General features: G+C 35.7%; 1 protein-coding gene across 1 annotated transcript; it reads left to right on the top strand.

Moving 5' to 3' along the window:
• The first annotated feature begins 360 nt into the window (after window positions 1-360).
• Window positions 361-2810, top strand: LOC106882825 (N-alpha-acetyltransferase 20). Its single transcript, XM_014933610.3, has one exon. It carries the CDS (start codon window positions 1827-1829, stop codon window positions 2346-2348), a length of 522 nt encoding a protein of 173 aa, XP_014789096.1. The 5' UTR covers window positions 361-1826; the 3' UTR covers window positions 2349-2810.
• Window positions 2811-13829: the final 11019 nt, after the last annotated feature.

Genomic DNA, 13829 nt, shown 5'->3' with positions numbered 1-13829 from the left:
ATAATTTTTATAATCTACTGCTGCAGTAGCACCAATTTCTAGTTCATCCTTACAGATAAAATCAGATTTCTAAGTGGAAGGGCTCCCCTTTCCAACCACGTGCCTCTTCCAACGGACACCGACTCTCGTCATTCTCTTCTACTACATCTCCAGTATACACAGCCATGATGTTGTTCCATTTGCATCCTATGATGATTTTCGCATTTCTTCTCCTCACGAAGAACTCCCATTTTTTGTAAAAAAAAATTGCCACTTCTTTCTCCATGTTAATTTTCAGTGACAATGTCAAAAAATTAATCGCTGCCGTTTCTCCCTTCGTCTTGATATTCTTTGAAAAATTCTTTGAAGTCATTCTCAACAAAATTTTTGTATGAAAAAGAAATGCACGTAAAATAACGGGAGGGTGGGGAGAGGACTTCGGAAAAATCAGAAGATCCGAACTTTTCCCTCATAACTTTTAGGAAAATGGTGTTTTTTTCCTTAAAATTTTATAGAAATACGTTTCAAACGGCATACATTACAATTGTAAAGAAATTTGTGGGGGAAATTTTTTGCAAGGGGGTGGGGAGAGGACTTCGGAAAATTCCCGAAATTTGAGTTTTTCCCTCATACCTATTAGGAAAATGGTATTTTTTTTTCAATGAAATTTTATATGAATACCTTTGAAACGGCATACATTACGACTATAAAGTAATTTTGGAGAAAATCTTGAGGTGGGGAGAGGACTTTCGGAAAATTCCCAAGATCCGAATTTTTCCCAACCCTCCCGTTCCTTTGCGCGCATTTTTTTCCCTATTAGTTTCCTACACATCGTTTTACACCCCTTTCAGTATTTTTTCGTGGGTGGTGGATATTTTCATTTTCGGGACCAGATGTAAACATTAACCAAAATGGTTTTTCTAAAGAATGGGTACTCGCATGGTTGTGCTAAAAAAAAAACAATTAATGAAGCGGTGTTGCCATGACAACAAACTTCCGCTGTCAGACGGTGATTTAAAATTCATCGGCTAAAAATACGTAACCTTAAATGCTTCTTTTTCATTATAAATTGTCCAAAATAATGAATGCTATATCATCGGCATGGTGCATTTCTAAAAAATTTCAGATTAAAATTTGTGGTTGGACGAAAACGATCCTTTCAACTGATTAAAATTTTATTTTCGACTCACCACAACAAGTGCACTTTACCAAATGTATTTAGACTCAATGTGGTATTAGCCTTTATGATTCAACTACAGGACTTCTCGGCAGCCAAAAAATCCAGCCGTCTAACCCTCGGGCCCTAATTTTAATGGTCAAAATAAGAATGAACTAACTAGAGCCTAGCTATGGTGTAAACTCCAGCCTGGACAAACAGCAGCCAGCAGATTTTTTGAATTGCACGCCTAACAAAAAGTTACTTCGAATTTTATTTTCTTGTGCAGCCCGTTTCTCGCAAAAAGTTGCTCGTTGCCTGTTCTACGCGGTCGTTTGATTGGCTAGAAATAGCAGCCAAAATAGCCTTCGAATCACATCTTACCATTATTTTTTTAAAAAGGGAAGGACATAGTGGATAATGTAATGTGTAATAAATTAGATCTGTAAGGTTATGGTGAACATAGTGTAGACTTTATTCCTTATATATTTTCAAACCTAACAATTAACTCGCAACAGGAAGTTGCTGTTTTACTGTCTGAAGTTAAATAAAACCTTAACTTCCGGTAAATGTTTCAGAACTTGTAAATTTTTGTCTTGTCCGGCGGTGTTTTTCTTTACTTTCTTATTTCCCCTCTTTCATTTATCATCAACGTATTTTTTTGGTTTAATTAATTATTATAAGAATTATAATGACTACTATTCGTCCGTTTACTTGTTCGGATTTATTCAAGTTCAACAACGTCAATTTAGATCCACTTACCGAAACATATGGGCTGGCCTTCTATATGCAGTATTTAGCTCAATGGCCCGAGTATTTCCAGGTTGCCGAATCACCATCGGGCGAAATCATGGGTTACATCATGGGTAAAGCCGAAGGCAGAGCCGAGAACTGGCACGGACACGTTACAGCTCTGTCCGTTTCGCCCGAACACAGACGTCTCGGACTTGCTGCAAAACTTATGCATACACTGGAGGAGATTTCCGAACGTAAGAAGTGTTTCTTCGTCGACTTGTTTGTGCGAGTATCGAATAAAGTTGCCGTCGACATGTACAACAAACTGGGTTATACAGTCTACAGACGTGTACTGGAATATTACTCTGGACTGGACGACGAGGATGCGTTTGATATGCGGAAAGCTTTATCGAGAGACAAGGACAAAAAATCTGTGATACCTTTATTGCATCCGGTACGACCGGAGGAATTGGATTGACTATGCAATGCCTTCGTCATGATTAGTGTTCTAGTCATGATTCTCGCCCTTTTGCCCCTCTTTTACAACCACCCCACCTGACTGCCGAAACCTTAATGCTGTTAATTTATAAATCTGTTGCTATTAATTAGTGGGTACTAACTACTAAAGCAGCACGGTCCCGAACACGCAGTCGCGTGTCCGCGCCAGCCAGTCTTGAGTGGTCGATCCTAACCCCAACGCTATCCGCAACCCTAACCCTAAACACGTATTCATTTGCACACGCGGGTTAGGGACAGGGTTAGGGTTAGTGACAGGGTCAGGGCTAGGATCGACCACTCACGACTAGCTAGCGCGGACGTGCGACCGTGCTGCTTTAGTAGTACCTAATTAGTGTTAGAAATTTCCAGGGATGTTACAATTGTATCCCAGTAATCCTTTATATAAATTTCAGAACAAATGTCTTATGTAAAATAACAAAAATTCTTGTTATTGATGTTCTTTCTTGTTTTTAATTCCAGGTATGACATGATCGAAGAGATTTAGAATGAAAAGTATTCAAAATCAAAACCACTCCGTTTTTCTTTTTCAGCTATTGTGTACTCAGAACTACAGTATCCGATTTGCCATTTTCCCTTAAACGGTAGGGGTGGGTTGGATGGCGAAAGTAAAGAATACGTACACCCGGTGTGTAGGGTTAGGGTTTTTGTGACGCCGAAAACGGGTAGTGTACGTATTCTTCACCTCCGCCGGTTGGATTTGGCTAGTATTTCTAGCATATCCACCAACCCAGGAATAGCTGCTATTGTTTAACCGAAGGTCAACTTTAATTAAGTCATAACACAAAGGCTGTAATTTGCTATGATAGACACTCATTCCCACGTAAGTTTGGTCGTTAATTTGTTCTAAATTAATTAAAACTTCATTTTGTGAGAGAATGCAATTCATTATGTGTGTTTAAATCCTGTTACGTAGAAACCGATTTGAATTATTTTTGAATTCTTGGCTAGAAATGTTTATTGTTTTGGGCAAAGTTGTCGAATGTATACGGAAATAGCAGCACCCAGTAAAAATGGTGGGGACCACAAGCGATATGCTACTTTCGTCCAATTCACATATCACTTTTCTTTTCAGTCATTGGACTGCGGCCATGCTTGGGGCACCGCCATGAAGGGTTTTAGTCGAACAGATCGACCTCAGTACTTTTTTGAATTATGAAGGCCTAGTACTTTTTCTATCAGTCACTTACGCCGAACCGCTACGGTTATAGTCACGTAAACAACCCCAGACCGGTTGTAAAGCGGTGGCGAGACACACATACGATGGGCTTTTTCAGTATTCGTCGACCAAATTCACTCAGAAGATTTTGATGAGTCCGAGGATATAGTAGGAGATACTTGCTCAAGGTGTCACGCAATGGGACTGAACTCGGAACAGGTGTTAACTGTGTAGAAAACTAATATGACAAAAAAATTTGCCCAAACGAACCTGGGGGTGAGGAGACTTTCGGAAAATTCACAAGATCCGATTTTTCTGTCATAACTTTCAGGAAAATGGATATATATTTAGGGAATCCCACGTTTTTGGTTATGGAGGCTCCAATTCCGAAAAAAAATTTTCAAAAACCGCAATTTCAATTTTCCCTCCCCCTCTTCATTTTTCACTTTTTCCGTTAACACCCTGCATGCTGTGGGTTTTTTTTTGTTTTTGTTAACGGGTGAAGATCTTTATATTAACCCAAACGTATATTAACCACACAACCACGCCAATTACTACTAAAATGAATTGTTTGCTGTTTTATCCTATATTATAGACATAAAACAGCAACCTTAGAATTTTTGCTGGGATTTCACATGAGTAATATAAATAATAATTTATGAATCATTGGGGGAGCTAGTGATTACAAAGACTAATTAAACTAACTTAATGACCGTTTTATAAACAACCATGCGTTAGAATTTTTTTTTAGATACTCACAGGTTACAGCATGTTTCTATATGAGCCCTTCCATCTTGTACCGGAAGTTTTTGTCTACATACATATTCGTTACTTTATTTTATTTTTTCATATTCGCCTGGAAAAGCTAAATCTTGTCCAAATAATAATTATTACATTTATGTATTTGTTTTCCAAGATTCATGATGTGACCATCCCCAAGTATAACGAAATAATAATTATTAAACAAAACTGTGCCAAAACAGACAAAAGTTTCATAAAACGAAAATATCTCCGGACAAATTTCAAATCCCCTATTTCCAAGGAAATGTTGTCATTCTACCTTAACTGTGCCTGTTACTGTGATTAAGGCCCATTTGGTGCAAGTTCTAGGAAGTCTAAATTTTAGCAGTGAATGATCTGTTAGGTTTACACATGTGTGTTCAGACAACTTGCCACCTGTTAACATTTATAATTAAATAATTTAAACAATTCATGATCCCAAAATAATTTCATTTTAGTTGAGGCTTAATTTTTAATCTCTATCAATTTATTTCAGTAACTTTCAACTACAAAATGATAGCATGCATACATCCTATTATGTCATATATAGTCTCATATATATGTACATACACACCTGACATCTTGTGCCTTTAGTGGAGTCCATTCTGCTGCAAAACACGTGGGTTAGGTTTCAAGTTTGAGGATATCTTTCTCCTTCCCACCTGATTCAGTGGTCATGAGCACAGCCTTCATGTAATGCACTTTCACTCATGTAAGGCAGCCATTTTATGTACCTAATTTGAAAGATTGCTTAACTGTCTAAACTTACAGTAGATACTAACATTTCTCCCCCCCTCCCCTCGCTTTTGAATTTGGCAATATTACTTGATCAAAGACTGGATCCTCAGATTCATTTGTACCACATTGCAGAGAATATGATCATTTAATGTCCATATTCAATGCTGACATTGAATACCATTTTGATGGTATTCGATGAGCCAGAGAATCAAATTTGAGTTGTATGCTCAGTAATGATTCCCTGAGCAGACCCTTGGTTGATATTGCTAACAGATGCTGCTTTGCATTCCATTTTGAACTTGAACAATAAAATTACTTGGCTTTGTTTTTTCTTTTATCTTAAATTTAAAAGCCTCTTATAAATAAGAATTGAAAGGAGCTGACTAAAGTAACAAAGTGTTACATTCAATTTTTGTTTTATTTTCACTTGTAAGTTATAGTATCTGTATAGTTTACTGTTTTGATTGCAACCAACAAATACTGTAATATCTACAGGTCATAGATTTCTCAAAAACTTATGAGATATCTGAAACAACAAACAGAATATAATGTTACATCAAAATAAACAGAGAAAGCACAACTTATTTTGGACCTTCATTAATAAAATAAATACCAATCAAATATAGATTTGATTATATCAACTATATCTCTGATTGAATATTTGAGAATTTGTGCTCAAGCTGCAAAACATTCTTTTCAGAGAGATTGACTCTAATGTCACATTCTCCAATTTAGGCAAAGAAATGTTTTGTCTTGTTATTTACAGTATCATATTATACACTTAAGGAAATGAGGGATTTGACAAACGAGACATGGCTCAGGAAGGAAGTGACCATTGGCTTAGCAACCGGAAGTTTTATAGAACTCATCCAGGAATAGAACTTTCATAAATGAAGATTCATCACCACTGTACATGAGCTTGTCTTTTTTTTATTGTCCTACTTAAAGCTACAAATCTTATTCAAACACCCCAAAATTGTACTATTTATCCTCTTCCTAAAATTCACAAGCTCAACAATTCTGGTTTTGTCATCATCTCCACTTGCAGTTGTCTCATTAGCTAATTAGGTTACTCCTTGTTGAAACCTATCTGTCCCACATTACCCAGTGTTACCAAAGTCTTTGGTACTCAGATGCAAAGACATTTTCAGCTCCCTCATCTTAATTAAACATGCGTGACAAATAAGAGGAAATTTTGCACCCACAGATATCTGCCTCCTCGTCCTCCGCCTTGCTACACATCTGAACGTGCCTTCCTTACCTTAAACATCTTTCAGTACACCCTGACTCTCCAAATTTCATTTCATGTATGTTAAACCCCTTTACATCATCAGTTTCCGTAATAGTCTCTCAGACCACAAGTTCATTGCAGAAACAAAGGGAGGGGAGATAATTCTGAACAAAAATAAATTTTGAACAGATTACATATTAACATATGCATACATACAGGGGTTGGATAAAATAATGGAAACACCTTAAAATTTCAAACAAATTTATTTTAATATGGGGTAGGACCGCCTTTGGCAGTAATTACAGCTTGAATCCTACAAGGTATGCATCGTACAAAGTTTGAATTGTTTCCAAAGGAATTTTTGTCTATTCTTCAACTAAAACAATCTCCAGTTCTTGTAGTGATGATGGTGGAGGATATCGACTCATTACTTGTTTTTCTAAAATGCACCATAAAGGTTCAATAATATTGAGATCTGGGGACTGTGGTGGCCAGATAAGATATTCAATTTCACTAGAATGTTCCTCATGCCATTCAGTAACAATTTTAGATGTGTGAATTTGTGCATTTCATCCTGAAAGATTGTTTCCCTCTGGAAACAGTTCTGCGACCATAAGATGAATTTGATCAGATAAAACGCTTAAATGGTCTTGACTATTAATTCTACCATTAAGGGAAACCATTGGGCCAGCAAATTTCCAAGATAATGCCTCCCACCTCAATAATCACGGATCCTCCTCCATATTTAACAGTTGGAAGAAGGCAGTCTGTGTCAAATGCTTCTTTTGGATGTCTCCACATGTATACTCGGTTGGTGGTCAGAAATAGGGTAAAGGATGACTCATCCGAGAACATTCTTCCACTGCTCTAGGGACCAATTCTGTAAGTTTTTACTCCATTCTAAATGCTTTGCAACGTTTGTTTTTGAAAGTAGTGGTTTTCTGATTGCGGCCCTCCTATGAAATTCAGCTTTGTGCAGCTCCTGGCTAACAGTTTTTGTGGAAACTGGGTTCTCGAGGTGGTCATTAAGCTCTGCAGTAATTTTGGGAGCTGTACTTCAGTGATCCTTTCTAACAATTCACGTAAGAGTCCAACAGTCCCTATTTGAAAGTTTGGGTTTTCTTCCGGAGTTTTGTTTCGACTGGGAGGTTTTTCCCTCTTTCTCAAAGGCTGTCATTACTTTCGAGACAGTACTTCTTGATACACCATACATTTCGGCTGTTTTCATTACGCTAGCGCCTACCATATGAACACCAACAATTTGACCTCTTTGAAAGTCTGATAGATCTGGGTTTTAATGAATTTTAATTACCTTTCTCTGATGATATGTGAAAAGAAGCCGCAATTTTAGCAAAACATATTAAGCAACACTAATAATAAATCAAAAAACAAAAATAAACAAGCTCCCAAGCTTTTGACGGTTTTATAGATATTTCAAAATTATGATGCTAGATGTTTCCATTATTTTGTCGAACCCCTGTACATATGTACACACACATTAAATCAACTAGTATTATTTAAAGAAATAAACAAATATCTCCATTCTATATTAGGCTGAGTACTTCACTTTAGATTGTCTTTCCCCAGTTTTTTAATGTAGGCATTTATGACTTTGTACATATGTGAATATATGTATATATGTGCATCATCTATGCCAAAATGAGTATATGAGCCATAAAACAAAATACTAAAACTTTCTACGATACGGACAAGGCCTGAAATTTTGGGAGAGGAGGCTAGTTGATTACATCAACACAAATGCTTGACTAACACTTATTCTATTGAATCTAGAAGGGTGAAAGGCAAAGTTAACCTAAGCAGAATTTGAACTCAGAAAATGAAACCAGAAGAAATACTGCAAAACATTTTGCCTGATGTTTCTGTGTAAACTCTGCATTTTATCATGTATTGAGTACTTGATTGAACATAATCATTTTCACTTTTTTGATCAAATGAACTTATGATATATATACATTATGTATATATTACTTAAACGTGTGTGTGTGTGTGTGTATATATATATATACATACACACACACACACACACATATATATATTTATATATGTATAAATAAATACTAGCTGAATAGCCTGTCATTGCCAGGCAATTTTTACAATAGAATGTTTTAGATAAATTTTTATTTATTCCTTGTCAGAGCATGCCTTCCTCAACAGATAGGTATCTTGATCAGGACAGATTTGTGCAATTTTTCGCAAAAAAACTTACTTGAGGATTTTTTCCTTTTTAGATTATTTACATGTCTGTTCAACCATTTCACATGACTTTATTCACTCAAACTTCAGAAGTTCTTACAACTTTGATAGTCGTAATGCTTTGCTTTTGTTTGTTTAATAGAAATTCCTCCTAATGATTTTGCTTTCATTTAGTGATAGACAGCTATCATGCAGAAAATGCCAGCTTCCAAATCCTGTTTTCTGATTAGGTAGAATTGATTAAACTTTAAACCTCAGTAACATTTTTTAGCAATTTTTCTGGAACAAGTAAATAATGAAATCGGATTTAACGTGGAAAATTATTTCAATATACCAGGTTTGAAAATTTTAATGTAATTTTAAAATCTCACAATATGCGACAGCAACAGTGAAGATCCTACAAAAGTAGAGAGACGGACAGTTATAGAATGTCTCTCTCACAAACGTACACACAGGTAATCATGAGTTTAAAATGGTGTATAGTAGACATATGTATGTATGTATATATATGTATGTGTGTCTGTCTGTGTGTGAGTGTTTCTTTGCAATGGACAGCAGAAAAGCTACCTACCTCCTCTCCTTAAAGCTATGTATTCTTCACACCCACTTTTCAGTGTGTGTTGTATCTGTGTATTTACAAAAGTATGTATGCAACGTTGCATGTATATGACAGCTGTATGAATGTTATCATCCCATTGCCATTGCTGTTCTCACCTTCACTGATATAAGTCACCCTCTCTCTGCTACTACCTTTCCCTCACACTAATACTTTTTGAAACCTCATTCTATCATATAATTTGCCCAATGTCCCCTGGGTGGGGGAGCACATTATAGATTTTTATTGAAATCCAATTAGCCTATTATTGAACTGGATGTTAGTGTAACATGTATGCAAGGTTTTGTGAATATTGGTTTGCTGGTTTAAGCACTAAGGTGGTAACAGACAGACAGAAATTGCCTTTTATATATATATGTATATATATATAAATGAGTAACAAAGATGTACAGGTGTCAATTCATTATGGCTGTTTCAAGTGAGTCCTTTAATTGATTAATGAAAACATTACATCATTTGAAAGAAACAATTCTTGTCAGATGACTGCATAGACTTCAAATATAAAGGACATAACCATTTCCTTAACATATTCACATCAATAATGGAACTCAAAATATTTACATTGTTTCTTTTGTCACCACTCTTTTTATCCTGAGCCCCACTATTTCCTCTGCTACTCTCCAAATTATAGTAGACTTAACAAGGTATGCATTATTACTAAACTCATTCTGCCACAGATATGACACAAGAAATAATGTAAATATTTTGAGTTCAATTGTTGATGTGAATATGTTAAGGAAATGGTTATATCCTTTATATTTGAAGTCAATGCATTCATCTGATGAGAATGGTTTCTTTCATCATCATCATCATCATCATCCAGTGTTTTAAATCCAGATTTTGTCCCTGTTAACAAGGGTGGCTGGATCTACTTCAATGCCATAGCAACTGTGGTAGGCAGGTGCAGCCCACCCCAACCTTTGGGCTGGCTGGTACACATTCTCCTTTGTTATCATGAGGCTTTTTTGGAGCTGGATTTTCTATGGGGAGCATGCCCTTGTTTACCCCAACCTCAGTTTTTAGACACAAGTGGTCCCGAGACCAAGGCCTCTACCCTGATTTTCAAGAAATGTAATGGAAAACTAGTTAAGGAAAACAGGGATGCTACTCCCTGAGACCCCTTTCAGAGCCCCCCTATCTACTTTCAAATGATGTAATGTTTTCATTAATCAATTAAAGGAGTTGCTTGAAATGGCTGTAATGAATTGACACCTGTACATCTTTGTTAACCATTTATATTTTATTCACATAACTTGGAATCTGTACTTCGGAAATATTAGCTGGGTTGCGTTGCCTGCCTGTACAGCGTCTTGATATTCAATATTCAATTAATATTGCTTGGGTGTGCAGATGATACCAACCTAGTTGGTATCTAATTCAACAGAATCTTAATTACATCTTATATATATATATATATATATATATATATATATATACTAACTTGGAAATGGATGTGTGGTGTTCAATTAAATAATAAAATAAATAAATATATATATGTGTGTGTGTGTGTGTGTTTATATATATATATATATATATATATATATATATATGTATGTATGTATGCATATATGGGCACAGGACGTCAGTAACAGTAAACAACATGAAATACGAAAACCAATGAGTTAAATACGCAAATAATGAGAGAGAAAAAAAAGAACAGTAATACAATGAAGGGTCACCTTCATCAGTTGTCGGCTGTCTATCTACTCCCCATTTCAAGCAATCAATGAGAATATGAGTCTTTGAAGACAGTTATTCCCATAAATACCAAAATAAAATTTTGGATTTATGTCCTGTTTTTGTTCCTAACTTTGACACTCCATAAATCTAAAATTTTATTTTGGTATTTATGGGAGCAACTGTCTTCGAAGACTCATATTGTCACTGATTGCTCAAAATGGGGAGTAGATAGACAGCTGACAACTGATGAAGGGTCATTCTTTGTATTACTTGTCCTTTTTTCCTCTCGTTATTTTGCGTATTTAATTCATTTGTTTTCTTATTTCATTTGTTTAATGTTACTGTTGGTGACGTCCTGCACCCATATATATATCTATATACAGTTTAGTAGCAAACGATTTTTATTTCAGTGGAAGTTGTAGAGAATGAATTAACTGTAAGACAATTTAACTGAATATGCCATCTGATAAGATGGAAATGATAACATTTTATATATCAAAAATATACATGTATAGTATATGCATATGATAGATATACTTTATAAATATATTTCTTTTCAATCTTTAACCTGCTCTGGATTCTGATCGCTTATAAAAATAAGTTTAATATTTATAGGTAAAATAAACATCAAGTTGTATATAATTAAATATAAGAGAAGCAGTTTTAGGATAAAAATCTACTTTAAATTATAGATGTGTTGCATAAAGCAGATTTTTAGCTGATCTATAATCTAAGTTACCTCAGTTATAATCATCCAGTGTTTTTGTATATTTAGGATTACATTGTTGAATGTTCTTTCCTTCTTTTAAGGCAAAGTGGTGTAATGAGATGGAAATTTGACCATATATTTATTAATGGTTTTATTATTGTTGTTATACTTAGTTTCTTCCAAGATCAGATTATTAATATTTGAGAAGAGTAATATGCTTAGTCGAGAGGATCCACAGTAATTTTAAAAAAATTCATTTTAGAGTGACCTATAAGTAATTAATATAATATATGCATCATAGTTCCAGTTTATGAGCTGCAACCTAACAAAAACATCATGATAGACTAATTTTAGCAGACTCCAGCACATGTGGTCGATTAAAGAATTGGAATTTTTCGGAGAATTTTTTGCTTTGAACATTTGTTAATTTAGTCATCAAAATCATGTCTGTCAATGTACCCATGGCCTCTACAGGACTGTCAAAATCGAACAGTTAATGTTTCTTATGAAGAGTTATAAGTCAACAGCAACAGGATGAACAAGTACAGGAAAGGAATTTCAAGGGAACAAAATTCTGAGAAGGAAAAATTACATGTAGGAGTTAGTGCAGGGCCTGAAGGGAATAGACACAACATGGGTAATAAGAGGAAGTAAGACGAAGTGAACTGAAGATGCCTGAGTGGCAGTATCATGGGGTGGGCACTGCTGAAAGGTGGTCAGTAGGTCATTGATATATAAAAAGAAGAGTGAGTGGGGTAAAATTGAACCCTGTTGCATACAAGAGTTGATGGAGAATGGTTAAGAGAGCTCCTGCTGTACATGCTTACAACTGTGCTATTTGACGGAAACTCACTGATTCAGAAGATTAACAGAACCCATAACCAAGTAAATTTGCTTTAAGAGGAATGACTATGTACATAACAAAAGCACCTAACTTTCAGATGGCCTAATCCACCTACTGTAAAGAGGTAACAATGGGCCTGGACTAAAAATAATCATCCTTGTTGGAGGAAAAGCAATCTATATATGTCAGTTAATTTATTGTCTTCCAGTACACTACTTTCAAACTGTTACTGTGTTTCAAGAAATTACTAGAAACACTCACTATCAGACCAGAGTATCTACAAGCCTCCTTAAACACCTTAACTTGTCTTTTCATGTGTACTCAGAGACCCCACCCATTAGACAAACTGTTGCCCTTGTCTGTACATAATTCATCACTGCAGTATTGGTCTCAACTAGATGGATGCATGGTATAATTGAAATAGCATCTAGTTGTTTGATTGACCTACCTGTATAACAAAAAAAAAATCTTGATCAGAGGTGATCTGAAAGAAACAGAGATAAAACTTTCAAAACATGAACATGCAAAATTTACCTCCTCTATATTATTGCAACAGTATCTGCTTAGGTTGATAGTGTGCATCTATCTAAAACATTTGTTTATTGAGGTTCCCTTCACAAATAGCAATGAAACAAAAATGTTATATAGATTCTATTATAATCCCCTTTTAAAAAAAGATTCTCACAGCATACCACTACCACCACCACTGTCACCACCACCACCACCATCATCATCTAATATCCGTTTTCCATGCTGGCATGGGTTGGATGGTCCAACCAGAGCTGGTAAGGCAAGGGGCTGCATCAGGCTCCATTATTTGTTCTGGCATGGTTTCTATGACTGGACCTTCCTAATGCCAACCAGTCTAAAGAGTATACTAGGTGTTTTTTGTATTGGTCCCTTTTGCTGAACCACTAAGTTACAGGGGTGTTATTAAGTTGTAATGCACACATAAATACATCCATGCACACACACACACACACATACATACGCACACACACACACATACACATGCACAGACAGACAGAGACACACACACACATGCACGCATGCACACATACACACATTTACAGTTTTCTTCTCCCAAATTCACTCACAAGGCATCTATAAGCCATTTCCCTTGCTCAAAGCGCCATATTGTCTAACTGAATATGAAACCGTGCGTTTGAAAAGTAAACTTCCTGACTACATGCATGTTAATTGAAAAGATAAAAGCATGACAGAGTTTCAAACACCATGGACTTTATTAATATTTCGATTTATCACTGTATTGACCAGACTATCAGATGTGGTTACGAACCACTAGTCACAGTGCACTTCCCCACATTATTGTTGCCTTCAAAGGATACCATCCTGCTGGCTTAGTGGACAAATTATTTCTACTTACATATCATCATATTGTTTCTCTACATTAATTGTCTGAATGATCAGCAATGTGACTGAGTAATGATTCACGAAACTTCAGTTTTTAA

This window comes from Octopus bimaculoides, chromosome 6, assembly GCF_046866305.1.
Source record: "Octopus bimaculoides isolate indiv1 chromosome 6, ASM4686630v1, whole genome shotgun sequence".
NCBI classification, from domain to species: domain Eukaryota; kingdom Metazoa; phylum Mollusca; class Cephalopoda; order Octopoda; family Octopodidae; genus Octopus; species Octopus bimaculoides.
This window is presented reverse-complemented; position numbering and strand designations above follow the sequence as displayed.